The following is a 16,044-nucleotide window of genomic DNA, read 5'->3' on the forward strand; positions in this document are numbered from 1 at the left end:
CAACTGAGCCACTGGGCCGGCCCTCAGATTCCATACTCTTAATCAGTATAACCAAGTATCTACTTTATATTAATAGATACAACAATAGAGTATTCATGTGGGGCAGAGGAGGACAGCACACACAGAACACATTAAAACCACATGGGCCACATGGGAAGACAAGCTTTAACTACGTCACAGTAAGGCCTGGTATGTGACAGGATAAGTTCAAGCAAGTACTTAGGAAGTTCAGTGAACTTCAGGAGGCTGGGAAGCCATGAGGCAAGAATGAGATCATTTACCCAGACACTTATTCAAAGTCACCTAGGGAAAAACTTTTAGTTTTATCAATATATTTTTTTCTAGTAAAGAAAATTTCTTTACTCTGAAAAATACACATTGGCATAACTAGCAATATTGAACTATTAGCAAAATACCTAATAACAGGTAACTAGTTTAATGCTGTATTCTACTTCTTGAGTACAGAGTTAGAATCAATTCTATAAAAAAGCCCAAAAAATCTATTAAAAAAAAAAAACTACCTAGGTCAAAATCATTGTTTAATAAAATGTGAGGAGGAAGGAAAATAATAGTGGCTGATCAAGACATCTAATTTTGAGATGACTTTTGCTTTGTGCATTTTTTAATCAAGCTTTTTTTTCTTTTATATATTTCTCTTACTTAAAAGAGAACTTTAAAAGAAATGTCACTGCATAATTTCCTTTCCATTTTTCCCCCTGCTTAGAAAGAGCACCTACAATTGCCAAAAGAATCACCCCTAAATAGAACATAATTTGTTCTTGCCAGGCAGCAAAGAATTAAATAAAAGTTGCATACGGCTGCTTGCAACCATCTAGGTTTGAAAGATTGCTAAGTGGGTTAGCAGCTTGATCTCTTTATTCACTTTTCCCCAGCTCCCTGTAGAGATGCCAACTTCCCTGTGCCAACCCTCCAGTATAACCAGCAATCTCTCTCCCACTTCTGCTCTAAACTTTGAAATAAAAGTGGCTTAATAAGAGAATACCTCTACGAGACAGAAGACCCACATAAAACTTCTTTTTGGCAAATGTTATGAAAGGGGAAACTTAAATACACAATTTTCAGTTACTTGTAAACATCTTCCTTTTACTATGAAGCTCTCCCTAAGTGATGAGAAATTAGAGAAGAAAAGGAAAATAGTAAGCTCTTAAAATTCTAGTTAGTTTTGCAACTGAGTTCCATGAAACCACTTTCATCAGTAAATGAGAAAAAACATGTGAACAGTAATGAAATAAATGAATGATGGCTGCCGAGTAGAGCATAGACACATCCATAATCACTCTGAGCCCATTACAGAGGAAACAGATTAGAGAAAAACAAGATAGTAATACTGAATGAATTCCGTATCATTTCCATTCAATTTTACATAATTGCTTTAAATAGCAAATATAAAATCAGGGATTTATGTTTTAAAAAATCAACTATGGAATGCCTTGTAAAATCTCTTTTACATTTTTAAGGTACTTGTTATTTGAGTCAATATGTATTTTATTTGGTTAGGATGAGTTTCTTTGAAAATTTAAGTCAGTTATTATCAACCTAGCATTTCAACCCCTGCACCTAAATCTTCCAGGGTTAAAATTATTTGCAAATCCTCATATAGCAGGGTGACTTAAAACTTTATATAGAGGTACATTTTTTTTCAAATTGTAACAAATGGGATTAAAAAATGTGGCAGATCACTAGATGTGTCTTCCCTGACAATCACATTAATGTTTCTAGATATATATATTTAAAAAGCATTGTTGTGGAAAATACACATAACATAAAATTAGCACCTCAACCATTTTTAAATGCACAGTTCAGTGGTGTTAAATACATTCATGCTGTTGTGCAACGACCACCACATTATTCCCCATTACTCTTTTCATCTTGTAACACTGAAATAATATACTCATTAAACAACTCCCCATTTTCCCCTCCGCTGCAGCCTTTGGCAACCACCAGTATATTTTCTGTCTTTATGATTTTGACTACCCTAAGTATCATATATACGTGAAATGAGACCGTATCTGTCTTTTTAAAATATGTATATTGAAAATGTACCTAATATACAATATTACATTAGTTTCAGTTGCACATCATAGTTATTAAACCTTTATATACCTAAAGGAGTGAGTATCTGTCTTTATTGTAACTGACTCACTTCACTTAGCTAAACGTTCTCAAGGTTCATCGATGTTGTACCATATATCAGAATTTGCTTCCTTTTCAAGGCAGAGTAATAGCCCTTTGTATGTATATGCCACATTTTGCTTAACCGTTCATCCCTCCATAAACTTTGGAATGATTTATCTTTGATTAAATTGCCTTGATTAGATTTTCATTGGTTGCCACGCTATTTCAACAGAGTGTTTAGCTCTTATTACTTTTTTCCCCCAATGGTAAATGCATTCAGTTCCCAAAATCTCCAATTCCAAAATTCACCATTTCAAAAATATCTTGAGTTACTACTTCAAAAAAAGCTGATTATTCTGATTGCTTGGCCTTTCTCCATTCTGTCCGAACAGTAGGAAATCTTTTTTCATAACACCACCAACTGTTAGTCAAGTAATGATATATACAGCGGGTGCCAAAAAAAATGTATACACTTTTTAATAAGAAAAAAACTATTAAAATTACGGTGATGGTAACCACTTTGAGCACCTCTTGTAATTGCAGAAGTCAAATGTGACTTTTATTCATCTTTTGTTATCGGTATATATTGCTACAATTTTATTGCAGTTTTTTCCTTTCTTAAAATGTGCATACATTTTTTGTCTCTCTCTCTCTCTCTCTCTCTCTCTCTCTCTCTCTCTCTCTCTCTCTCTCTCTATATATATATATATATATATATATATATATTATTTTTGAAGAAATTTCCCATAGTAAAAAGTCTTGCTAAAATTTATTTTAAAGTAAGTTTCAGAGAAATAGTAAAAACTATAGACTGCCCTAACTGGACAATATGAGGCCCAGGGATATGCTTCCAAGAAATTTTGATGTCTTCAACCATCACTGAAAGACAGTGAGTCCTGACTACTAAAAATTGCAGCCTGCCAAGGCTGTCAGCAACACCAAATGGGAATCTTAACAGCTACATGATGAATTTCTATAAGAGTTAGAAATAGGGTTCTTTAAGTGACTGTGAGAAACCAGTCCCTGAATGTCACATGCACTTGGAGCATTACTATTATTATTGTTGAAATTAGTGACAGAAGTTTCACATGACAACAGAGAGGGACTCAAGCATTTGGTATTTGGGTTATTTACAGCAAGTCCATGCATTCTATGCAATTTTCAATCAGCATATGGTCTGAAATGTATGCATGATAATAAGAGGTCTGAAAATTACGTTAGCAAACTTGTTGCAATGATGTTGTTAACCTTTTTTTGATATCAGAGGGATTATTCATTATGAATTTGTACAAACCGGACAAACAGTTAACCAAGTTTACTATTTGGAAGTGCTGAAAAGGCTGTGTGAAAAAGTTAGATGACCTGAACTTTTCGCCAACAATCCATGGCTTTTGCATCACAACAATGCACCAGCTCACACGGCACTGTCTGTGAAGGAGTTCTTAGCCAGTCAACAAATAACTGTATTGGAGCACCCTCCCAAATTCACCTGATATGGCCCCCAATGACTTCTTTCTTTACCTGAAGATAAATGAAATATTGAAGTGAAGACATTTTGATGGCATTCAGGACATCAAGGGTAATATGATGACAGCTCTGATGGCCATTCCAGAAAGAGTTCCAAAATTACTTTGAAGGGTGGACTAGGCACTGGTGTCAGTGCATAGCTCCCCAAGGGGAGTACTTTGAAGGTGACCATAATGATATTCAGCAACAAAGTATGTAACACTTTTTCTAGGATGAGTTTGAGAACTTAATTGTCTGACCTCATAGGCTTTGCTAATCATTTTACTAGCATAGGATCCTATACCGAGCCTTGTCCCTTACACCTGTCCCTAAAATCAATTAGAGAACTTCCAAGGTACATAGATTCCTCTCCTTAAACTGAATACACAGCAGGAATCTCTGGTAGTAGACTCTGATGCATGCCTGAGTTTAACCATTAACCTACTTATCTCTGGACATAAAGAACCTTGTCCTTTTGTAATGTTAGACCATAATAGACAACACCTCTGCTATCACTTTACGTAAAAATAATTTTTGTTTCAACAAGCTATGGTCATGAAAATTTATTTGAAGGTAGAAAACTGACCATTTTAAGAGCTAGAGCAGCATGCTTGTGGGGTACAATGGAGTTAATCTTTCAGGCAGAAACTCAGTTTACTCTGAGAGGCTCCATTTCTGTAAGACTGTTACTCCAAAAGAGGTAATGTCTACCCATAATTCTTGCAGACATCTTGAGTGGAAGAAGTCAACATGAATGCAGAAGTTAAGTATACTCTTTAATAATTTAAATGAAAAATGTTAGCAGCATATGACCCTGAAGAGTCATATATTTTACCTCCACAAATCTTTAGTTAAACTGCTTATCCGTTCTTTCTCCTGCTGAGTGTGTGTGTGTGTGTGTGTGTGTGTGTGTGTGTATGTTTGTGTGTGTGTGTTATTCAGCATTTGCTCCACAGGAGACTAGGGGCCACAATCTGTTCACACCATGTATGATGTGTAGGCTTAATTTTCTTTTTGCATCGTTATAGCGAAATTATAAGCATTGGACAGGGATCAGTCCAGCATTTCCTCCAGAGGGCTGCTGAAGTTCACACGTGGTAGGAGTGTGCACAACCTGTCTGATTTTCTAGACTTTTGAGAGCTGGTTGTTAAATACATTCACTTCTAAATATAAAATTATATAAACCCACAATTACATTTTACTTAAACAAAGGTAATATATACTTAAAATTTATAATTTTCTGATTAGCTTACTATATTTTACTATTATCTGTATGATTGAGTTTATTTACATCTATTGAATTTGTATGGTAGGAAATGCTACATAATGACATGCTATCTGGGCATCTCTTCCAAAATCCACATTGGTTTCTCAAAAGGGATAATGTTAGGAATGTTTCCGCCATGGAAATCAGCAAGCTCTGCAAATCGGGATGTTTTTCCCCCTATTTTTTAAGAGTGACTATTCAACATTTACGAGCACACCACTGACATGTGCTATAACTTAAGATTGATGAAACAGTCCTTTGGGTGACGCACTATTAAAATTTTTCTGGGCCAGCCGAGTGGCACTGTTGGTTAGGGGTTGGCTTGGAATGCCAGCTCTGAGCATCAGCGCCCCGGTTCGGATCCCACATGCAGGCCAGTGATGCTGTGCCCTCTACAGCTAAGATGGTGAACAACAGCTCGACCTGGAGCTGGGCTGCCGTGTGTCCCCTGCGATGGTGTAGACTGCAGTGGGGCTGGCCGGCAGCTGGCATGAGCTTTCGTGAGCTGCAGTTCAATGGCGATGGATCTGCCTCGCCCGGGAAGAGCGCAATGATAATACCCACTTGGGCCAGTGAAGCGATGTCCTCCACAACTAGACTGAAGAACAAAAGGACAGCAACTTGTCTGTTCCCCTTCCCCGATTCCCCAGCACTGTTCCCCTCCCCCAATTCCCCAATAAAATCTTTAAAACAAACAAACAAACAAAACTTTTCTAAGAGAGTCATGGTATATTCTGTGCCTGAAATGGGCATTTCCTTAAGTAAAAGTTGATGTTTCCACTAATTCAGAAACAGAAGGTGAAATGAGCCTTCACCTGGACAAGGGGTAAAAAGTCTGAGGAAAAGTAAAGGAGTTGGTACTTAAAGTTTAGAAATGGTCCCAGGGTCCCAGTGGTGAGAGCTCTCCTCGCCAGTAACACATGAGCAGGAATGCAGGAGTTCAGGCCTCTCTGCTCCCCGCTTCCCATACCGTTCTGATTATTGGCAAAATATCATATGAATAACTAGTCTCATTTGTATTTTGAAGAAATTGGGGTAGAGTGGGTCTCAGAGCAGTTGAGGAAGGCCCAGAACAGCTGTGAGGTTACTGGAGTCACTGTCAACAGAGGCTGGGGTTGGCAGTGAAAGGATGCGGCCAGAGTGGGGAGACTACGGAATTGATTCCAGATTTTATGTGAATCGTATGGAAAAGGGAAATGAAAACTAACTTATAATTACAGACTTCTGAGACCAATATGTGTATATGTAAGTATGTGTGTACACATTTACATAAATATGTTCATGTATGTATTTATACACAAGTGAACTTCATGTACTTATAAAAACATATATATATACACTATATTATATATGTACATAATATATATAAATTATACATAATTTATATATATACATTATAACATATACAATGTGTGTGTATATATATATATATATATGATTTGTAATAAAATGAAATAGTACATGTCATGCATTATGACCATGAGGACTGAGATAAACTGTGTACAGTCTATTATGAGAGAGTTCTTTTCAGTCACCTGGGGTTGAGGCAAGGTACTGCTAAAAAATTTCTTTCCGCCTTCTAGAAAGCAAGGATCACACTTCTTTAACTTTATATACATATATACTATTTGGTAAAATAGTAGATTGAGAGAAAGCTATTGCATATAATGAAAGTAAAAATATGTTGTGAAAATTTTAATTAAAAAGTGAAACTTAATGCACTTTTATCCCAAGAAGCTAAAAAACAAACACACAAAAACAAAACAAGATAACAGGTGCACTGTGCTTGCACCTTGTAATGTTCTTAAGAATTAATTTCTGGAATGAATTTCAGTTTACTTGAAAATCTTATTCTCATAAGATAGTGTCATAGGTCCTCTCTGATATGGGCCAGGTTCAAGTTTTTACTCTCTCATTAAGAACATTAAAAAGACAGCAAAGCTGCTATTTGCTCTTATTTTTCAAAAACATTCCCAGATGCTATTAGTTCTATGATAATATTTTGTTTAGAATAATTGCATCTGCATTCCTAAATGATCTTCAGCTCTTCTTTTTTTTTTAATACGAGGTTTGTGAAGAACCTATTTGTATGTTACAGATCTTTTCAAAAAGCTATCTTTTGAATTAATATGGATTCATTTATCCTTTCTAATATTTTTACATTCTTTTATTTCCCTAACTTAAACTTTATTTTGAACAATCTTTTAAAAAGACTATGAATGATTTAACTCTATATGTGCATTTATGTAAAATTATACATCTGCATGTACAATAGACATAAACTAAAGCTGTACTAAAATACATCGCTGGTAAATTTTCTTTCTACTTTTTTTTTTTACTCTAGTATAAAAGTTTAAACTTAGAAGAGTGCTTCTATTTTATGTAAATGTATTAACATTGAGGGAATAAAAAAGTCCGTAAACTAAAAAATCAGTTTTAATTCCACTTTCTTCTGAGACAGTTATTTTCTAGTTTAAAACAGTTAACTATATGGGGCACAACATGCACTATTAGGAGTGGGCAATTATTAAGATATGGAAGAGGTATTAAAATTAAAAAAAATAGTTTTAAGTTTTACTAGTGGTTTGAACACAGGCAGTGCATCTGGTTTAAACAAGTAATTACTCCTGGAATTATGTTCGTGAATGCAATGCTCTTTTATGAATTTGACAATTCCCGCACAGTGCCACTTCGATCATTGGCTGGTTTTTGGTTTTAGAAAGCACTAGAGGATGAGTGTGTCTTCTGGTGTAAGCTAAAGAAAAATTGTAGGATCTGGAGCATCTGAAGTTTGCTTCTTTCAGTGTCTTGGTGAGATCTAGTATCACGGTGTCCTTCCTTCTTAAGGCCGAATAATGTTCCATTGTGTGTATAGACCACATTTTGTTTATCCAGTCATTCATCAATGAATATTCAGGATGCTTCCACACCTTGACTATGGTGAATAAGAATACTATGAACATAGGTGTGCAAATATAACTCTTTGAAGCTCCGATTTCAATTATTTTGGATATATAACAAAAAGTGGGATTTTTGGATGATATGGTAGTTCTATTTTTAATTTTTGAGGAACCCACCTTACTATTATTTTCCATAGCAACTACACTGTTTTACAATCCCATCAAAAGTGTATATGGGTTTCAATTTTTCCACCTGCTACCAGTACCTGGGATTTTCCACTGTTTTGATATTAGTCATTCTAATGAGTGTGAGGAGCTAGTTCACCGTTTTCATTTGCATGGCACTGAGCACCTTTCCATATCTTATTGGCCATTGGCATGTCATCTTTCCAGAAATATCTATTCAAGTCCTTACCCAATTTTTGAAATAGGTTATTTTTATTTTTATTTTTTTGTTGGTGTTGAGTTGTATTTCTTTGTATTTTCTAGTCATTAACCCCTTATCAGATATATGATTTATAATTATTTTCTCCTATTCTGTAACTTGCCTTTTCACCCTGTTGGTTATGTCCTTTGATGCACAGACTTTTTTTAAGTTTGCTATATCCCCATTTTTCTATTTTTGCTTATGTTGCCTGTGCTTTTGGTGTCATATCCAAGAATCACTGCCAAATTCAATGTCATGAAGTTTTTCCTCTATGATTTCTTCTAGGAGTTTTATACTTCAGGGTCTTATGTTTGGGTCTCTAATCCATTGTGAATTATGTTTTAAATATAATATAGAAGCTTAACTTCAATCTTGTGGACATCCAGTTTACCCAACACCATTTGTTAAAGTGACTATTCTTTTTATAATAACATTTATTCTTATCACTGCTTCAAAACTACATTTTGTATTAATCCTGCTGTTTGAACTTACTATTTAATATGCTACTAACGGTGCATATTACGGTATCATATATTTATTGTTTAAATATAATGATAAATGTATTTTAATATAATTTCTTTTTCTTGTAATCCTTTGTAAATATTGTTTTTTTATGCACTCATAATATATCTTGTGCTGATTTATTAATTTAAAAATACTATGAGAAGGGGACTATGTGTTATGACAGACTGCCACAAGGGTCTGTGGTCTCAAAAATACTAAGAATTCAGAAATTGTTTCAATCACTCAGGAAACAGATAAAGTGTTGTACTGGAACAATGGAAATAAGAAATATATAAAATCAGGAAATAGGCAAATTCAGCACTATTTAATGATTAAATAACTGCCAAACACCAAGAAGGTGAAGTCAATAACGACCTGTAAATTTTTAACTTGGGGACTGGCTGGTTGTTGGCATGTAGTTATGGGGGCCATCGGTGTAGAAGTTGCATTTAAAACCATGAGAGTACCTTTGATCACCCATAGGGAAAAAGTGGAAGAATCTGACTGAGGATAAAACCATAGGAAACCAATATTTGAAGACCAGTTGATTCATTATTATCAACTATGGTGTCATACAGTATATATAATGTGTTAACAAATAAAACTAGTATGTAAAGAATAAAACTTTGATAAGCAATTGATAGGTAACTTGCACAGGACCATTTATTATGACTCTACTTGGCATTTATAAATTTTATGACTGAAATTACTTGCATGCACAAACAAATATAGCTACAGTTGACTAATTATAAGCACAACCATCCAAATTTGCTCCAAAAAGAGATGCCATACGTGAAAGTGCAACGCACCTTTCTCCTTCCACATCCTGTGAGGCTGGTGGACACACTTCCCTTTGGTTTCTGTTTTGGGCTTTAATATTGCCTGATCTTGTTTGTGCATTACAGGCTAGTCACTCTAATATGCTGAGAGTCAGTAGGTCTTTCCTTGTATCAAGCCTTTATGCATCTCCCCCATATATTGTACCACATCTCAGCAGACTGAAAATGCGAGCCATTTCTGAAGCACATCATTTGCCTTGTTAGTATGAACAGATTCAATTTTTTATTCACATGTAATTTTATGAAGTAGGCAACTTGAACACTGTAACGATGAAATTTCATACAAATTTCTGCTCAGTGGTGACAAGAAAATTATGTTACTCTACTTAAAAAAAAAGTTTTAGCCATTTACTGAAAACACAGCTGTCAGTATGAATCAGATATATTCATATTTCCCCATTATATTCTTAGGACCATCATGAAACTTAATAATTGTCCCTTGGAGTTTGATTTCCTACAAAAATGTCATAACACAATCAGTACAATTTCAAATAATTATGGAACTATGTGAAGATAGTTTTGATTTCAGGTGGGAAATATATAATAAGAGATGGGAAATATAAAACCCAGGTTAGCACTTGATGAAGACTCTGTTCTCATACAAATGTCAGTAATAATAAATGGGGAGACAACATAGCCTGCTTTATGAAAATGAAACAGATTTCTGGCAAACTAATTTTCAAAGTTTTTGATTATAGATTGAATATTATTTGTTTACCATTTAATCATATGAAACACTTTGAATCTGATAAATCCTCTGTGGTAGAAACAATATATTTTAAGAATGGAAAATTGGGTAGCTTATTAGGCTCACTAAAACCAGAATGTAACACATATTTCTTCAATATAAAAATCTATATTTCTCCACTATATTTATAGTATTTGAGATTGTCATAAAATATCACCATGACGGTTTTAGGGGCAAATGAAAGCTTACATTTAAAATGTTCAATAATATTTTATTTTTAAAAATCAAAGTGAATAGGAAGGTGAATTTTATCCTACTATCTTTTTCTCAGGGAATTATGGGTCAAAAGAGTTAAAGTAGTAGTAATACATTGGCCTTAAATTTATGGACAATGGGTTACATATTTAGACATTGGGAAAACAGTAAAGTAATTTAGATTTGGTAAAAGGGCTCATGTTAATGATAATTTATAAAGGGAAAATATCATTCTAAAACGAGAGTTATTTAGAAGTAAAATACATGTCATATGTAACTGAACATTTCAGTGGATGCAATCAAAACTCAAAATATCATTAATGGCATGATAAATAAAAGCCGCTCATCTTCACAAGAGGTAGAACATTTTGAGACATTGAAAAGAGTAATGCTACTTACATCCTGAGCTCCCATTTGTTGACACCAGGGTCAAGTTGGAAGGCCATGGATTCCGAACAATATCTTGCCAATGAATTGTGTCTGCGTAACAAAGAAATTTGTTCTGGTCTACATAGACTCCACCGTTTAGGATTTCTGTATTCAAACAAACAAACAAACAAACAAACAAACAGATTGGTTGTCAAACTTCTTTTTATAAAAAGGTAGTTAATAAAAATGACTTACTCTTAAATTATTTTCAGTATTAAATGAGAGTTACTTGTTAAATAGCCAAGATACCTTTTAAAATATATTTTACTGAGTCATATAAACTGATGCTAGAAATTTGAAAAACAAATTACAAAGAAAAACAACCACTCACAATCAAACACTAAGAGAGAAAACATTCTTAACATTTTTTATAGACACTTTTCTGTTTTTGTTTTTTTGTTTTCTCCTCTGAAATTGGAGTGTTTTATGAGCTTCTAGATTTAAGTTAAGTAGTGAGTCGTTCATGATAGTGAAATACTATTCTACATTATTTCTAGTGAGAATATGATATATATATATATCATAGCATAAATTAAACAGCATTTTTAAAAAAATCAATTCCCTTAAACTGGTCATTAAACTTGTTTATTTTGGATTAGTTCTTTAAAATAAATTTCCACAAGTGACATTACACGGCCATAGAGTATGAAGATTTTTAAGACTTTTGGTACAGGTTGCCAAATTTCCCTTAAGAAAAATTATTTCAATCAATGTGACATTGACTGGAGTCAATAGGTAAGTACTTAGCACAAAATGGAAGCTAAAATGAATGTTTCAATCACAAAAATATTTTTTGTCTTGAATAGAATCAATAGAATTGCCAAGTATTCTTTAATAACAACACAACACAAGATATAATAATAAAAAAAACCTATGGTCACTGGGACAATGGTATGACCATGAGATAAAATATACTAACACTTATTTGTCTTTTGACAACACTGGCTTTGACCAGGTAAATTGTCTTCCTGAACAGTGGTTGACCATATATATCAATTCTCTTCCAGGTAGCTTTCAGTTATCCTAAAAAAAGTATATATTTCTTCTGAAAATACTATTCTTATTATTTAAAGAAATTAGTTAGAAATATACATAGCATCTTCCTGCCCAATATCTACACTTCCCCCTCTTGTTTAATTAAAAAAACAAAACAAAACAAAATTAAGAGAAATCATGCATCAGTCTATAAAGCACTCAGTTACAAGTAATAAAAACCCAATTAATAATAGTTTAAATAGACAACGGATGATTTTTCTCACATAAGAAGAAACCTATAGAGGGCAGTTGTGGATACTAGGTTAGCTACTCCACAGTACCCACAACCTGCTTTGTGTGTTGGCTTTATTCTCTCCAGGCACAAGATGGCTGCTGCTTTTAAAATTGTGCATCTGTATTCAAGACATGTGAAGAAAGAAGAGCAAGCAAGAAACTTCCTCCTAGAGAGGCTCCAACTATCTATTTGTAAAGCGATGCTCTCCTCGGGGATTAGGTCTATACATCATTGGCCAGAAGGATAGCCATGGCCATTCTTACTGCAAGTGAGGCTGAGGAAGCAAGTATGTAGGTGAACATACTGATACTTGAACAAGATCCAAACAAGCAACCAGTGTTAGTAATGAGGAAGTCGAGCACAGATATTGGGAGGATAAGCAATGCTGTCTTCCATGGGGTGGTTTTGAAAAAATCATCTCTCTTGTGCAGTATCCTAGGCTAAACTTTAAAGAGTCACCTCAAACTAAAGAGGGACATAAACTATTGATGTTACATAATTAAAACAAAATAAGATTGAAAGGAACATGAGTCTCCATGAAAGAGGTATTTGTGGACATGAAAATGGTAGGTACATCTAAATTGCCTCCTTGTGTTGCATATATAAAATCCTCCAGATTTATTTTGACATTGCAGGATTTTCCACATTTAAAATAACTCCCCTTTCCATCATTAAGCCTTTCACTGACTATTGGTTCCATTTTCTCAAGTGAGGGAAACAAATAAAGAAAAGATATTAGATAATCTTTCTACTTCTAAAACCCAGTTCATTATTTTTCATGATCTAATCATACAACCTTCATCAAAGCAGAAGAGAGATAGATGTAAGGCATAAGAAAGATTGTGAAAATGGATTTTTACATTGTTTGACATTAAGTTTCTATCTAAGAAATGTGACAATCTCATACTAATAGCTTTCTCATGAGACACTAGGTGATGCTCTTCTGCTATAGGAATCATTCTTTATTATGTGACAAAGAAAGGATATTTTGACTGCTATCCAGGAAATAAAGGTTATTTTTCAGTCCGCATTTGGAAAATTTCTACTTAAAAAAATTTCCACTTGCTCAAACACTGTAGAAAGGGTCTATATTTTCCAGAGTCACATTTTAATTCAAATCGTTTATAATGAAGGGACACAGTATCCCTCCCTAACTTCCTATTCCCAAATTTTCAAATAGACTCAGATTATATTATACTAAACAATAATCTCATCAAATCTTTCTTCAATAGTATTAATCCATTACAATATTTACATTTGTTTCTTAGAAATATTTTGTTTAAGAGCTTGGTTAATACTTCAAAAAGGATTGAGAAAGGAGGCAATAATAATTCAAGTATAATCTTACATGTTCAAATTTCAAATTAAGACTATAATCATGATCAATCTGGGTGGCACTTTTAGCATCCTAAATTCAAAACCAAACATCTGCTAGCAATTCTGGTCAAGAGGATTTATACATTTTTAGTATTTAATGATGGATACTTTATTCATGTATGTGTGCATTTTCCCTGAAATTAGTTTTTTTTTCTTTATGTTTGGCTTAGATCTGATTGTGTTGTTGAATGTCAAACCCTACAATCAAAAACTTTGTATTTTATTGACATTGACAGAGTTTTACTGTATACTTTATTTTACATTTTTCTTTTGATGGACTTGATTATGTAAATATATTTCAGGAAATAATGTTAAAATTGCATTTACTCATTTGTATAGTTTACATTGGTTTTATAACTTTATATGATTTTAAAATATTTAATATGCTTTTGTTGGGAAATATTCAGTTAGATTTATTTCTGGACTAAGAAGCTTCTAGGGAAAGGTATTGCCCTATAAGAAAGTTGATAGAGACATAGATTATTTATTGGACAAAGCGATACCTAATGTTTCTGCCTTGGTTGCCTATAGAGACTTGATTATATTTTTTATTAAAAAAGAGGGACAGGGATTAGAAAATGAGAACAGCTTGGGAAGATATTTATCCAAGAAGACACCAGAAAAATGTCTGGCTATACATAGATCTATCTTTTCTAACACAAAAACAGGGGAACTTTCTATAAGTGTTATTAAAGATCTATTGGAAGGTATCATCTGTGTTACACCAAGAAAGTCCCTTCCACTAACATAAAATTAAGTGATTAATACATTTTAAAACCATGACAGAAAGACAATTTCTAATTCTAAGCAGGAAAAGCAAATGAGGCACACTTTTAACTGATATTCAAACAAAATGTATATAGTCTGAGAGAATGAAAAGACTCAGGAAATGATGAATAAGTAAGTAAACTCAAGGTAATCTCATTCCACTGCATGTCACTTCTACTCCAGGACATATATCAGAGTAAATTAAGAGAGACACAAATAGATTCTTGGTTATTGGAACAATTGGTAGAAAAAAAGCTACTATGAATTTTATTGTATTATATAAAAATATTTCCAGCAAGTTCACAAAACATCACTGTGTCTTTTTAATAAATGTCATGGTAAAATACAGTAAGATAATATTAAACATGACATTCTATGAAAAAAAGTCCAGTAAACACTTAAATATGTTTGTGTCTCAAACATTTCCTACTAGACTAATCCATGCAAGTAAAGTAAAAATGTTATGAATCTTTTTGTATTTAAAGTAATTGTAGGGCTGGCCGAGTGGCTCAGTTGGTTAAGAGCTCACTCAAGAGTGTGAGCCCTGAGCAACAGCAGTTCGATTCCTGGCCAGAGCTGAGCTGCCGCTAAGCTGCCAACAGATAGCAAGATGGCTCAGCTTTAAAAAAAAAAAAAGTAATTGTAGACCATACCCTCCAATATATTAAATTTAACATATATAGCCCACAATTTGTAACTGAAATATTAAATTAAACACTATGAAGGCAGGTATATTTTTTCAGTGTTGTAGTTATAGCATCAAACCCTGAACAATAGTTACTCAACGAATGCTAGTTAAATTGAGCTGGAAAAAAATAAGTACCATGGAACTTGCAACCAATATTGATCAGTTATCTTCTATTGTAGCTCCTAATTTTAAATTATATTGTGATGAAATTAAAGAATGAACATATTTTTCCGTAAACATTCTATAGCTTATCTTAACTGGTTCTACATTGCATTATGTCTGTTTTGTTCAAAACTGTATCCCTAGTGTCTAGCATTATGCAAGGCACAAGCCAGATACACAATAAATATTTGCTTCATGAAAGAAAATCTAATATCTTGAGTTCAGGAAAACATATTTTGAGTAGAGTAATAAATACATAATATCTTCAACTTAGGAAAAATAAAAATATATATCTAAATTTGAGGTTAATTTTTATAAGCTGAAAAGATAACTTTTATTATAAAATGCTTTTAATTGATAATGCACAAAATTACTGTAGGCAGTGTATTTGATACTTACAGAGAACATTTAGACATGTTCATTGGTATCTTTAAACGTACTTTGTACATCAAATTCAATTATTTATCAATTGAATAATAATGATTTTGAGCTACCTCAGACATACCATATTTCCCCCAAAACTGTGCAAATTATCTAGCATATGCTACACAGAATTTTAAAAGCATGTTTCTATATTGAACCATAAATCTATCTCATATAGTTCCCTAAATTATTTTTTAGAAAGATGCAAAGTGCCAATATGTCATTTTAAAGAGGACATAGAGTACTTGCATCTCAGCCTTCCAATCCACAGCGTCCATTTAACCATTTCTTCCCTGTGGTCCTATTTGCATGAGTGTAATGAAGAAGGAAATGTTTGTGTTATTTAAATAAGTTCTTTTCTACGTTTCATTTCTTTCCAAAAGCTCATTATTATAGTGAATTTG

The 16,044-nt window shown here is 33.4% G+C and overlaps 1 protein-coding gene across 1 annotated transcript in view; it reads right to left on the minus strand.

Moving 5' to 3' along the window:
* The window catches only part of ERBB4 (erb-b2 receptor tyrosine kinase 4), a 462,722-nt gene that overhangs the window by 387,350 nt on the left and 59,328 nt on the right, over positions 1-16,044 (minus strand). The window contains exon 4 of the mRNA XM_019656860.1: positions 10,923-11,057. Within this exon, the coding sequence (XP_019512405.1) occupies positions 10,923-11,057 (135 nt within the window). The remainder of the gene's footprint in view (positions 1-10,922; positions 11,058-16,044) is intronic.

Source organism: Hipposideros armiger, unplaced genomic scaffold (genome assembly GCF_001890085.2).
Source record: "Hipposideros armiger isolate ML-2016 unplaced genomic scaffold, ASM189008v1 scaffold_268, whole genome shotgun sequence".
Classification (NCBI taxonomy): domain Eukaryota; kingdom Metazoa; phylum Chordata; class Mammalia; order Chiroptera; family Hipposideridae; genus Hipposideros; species Hipposideros armiger.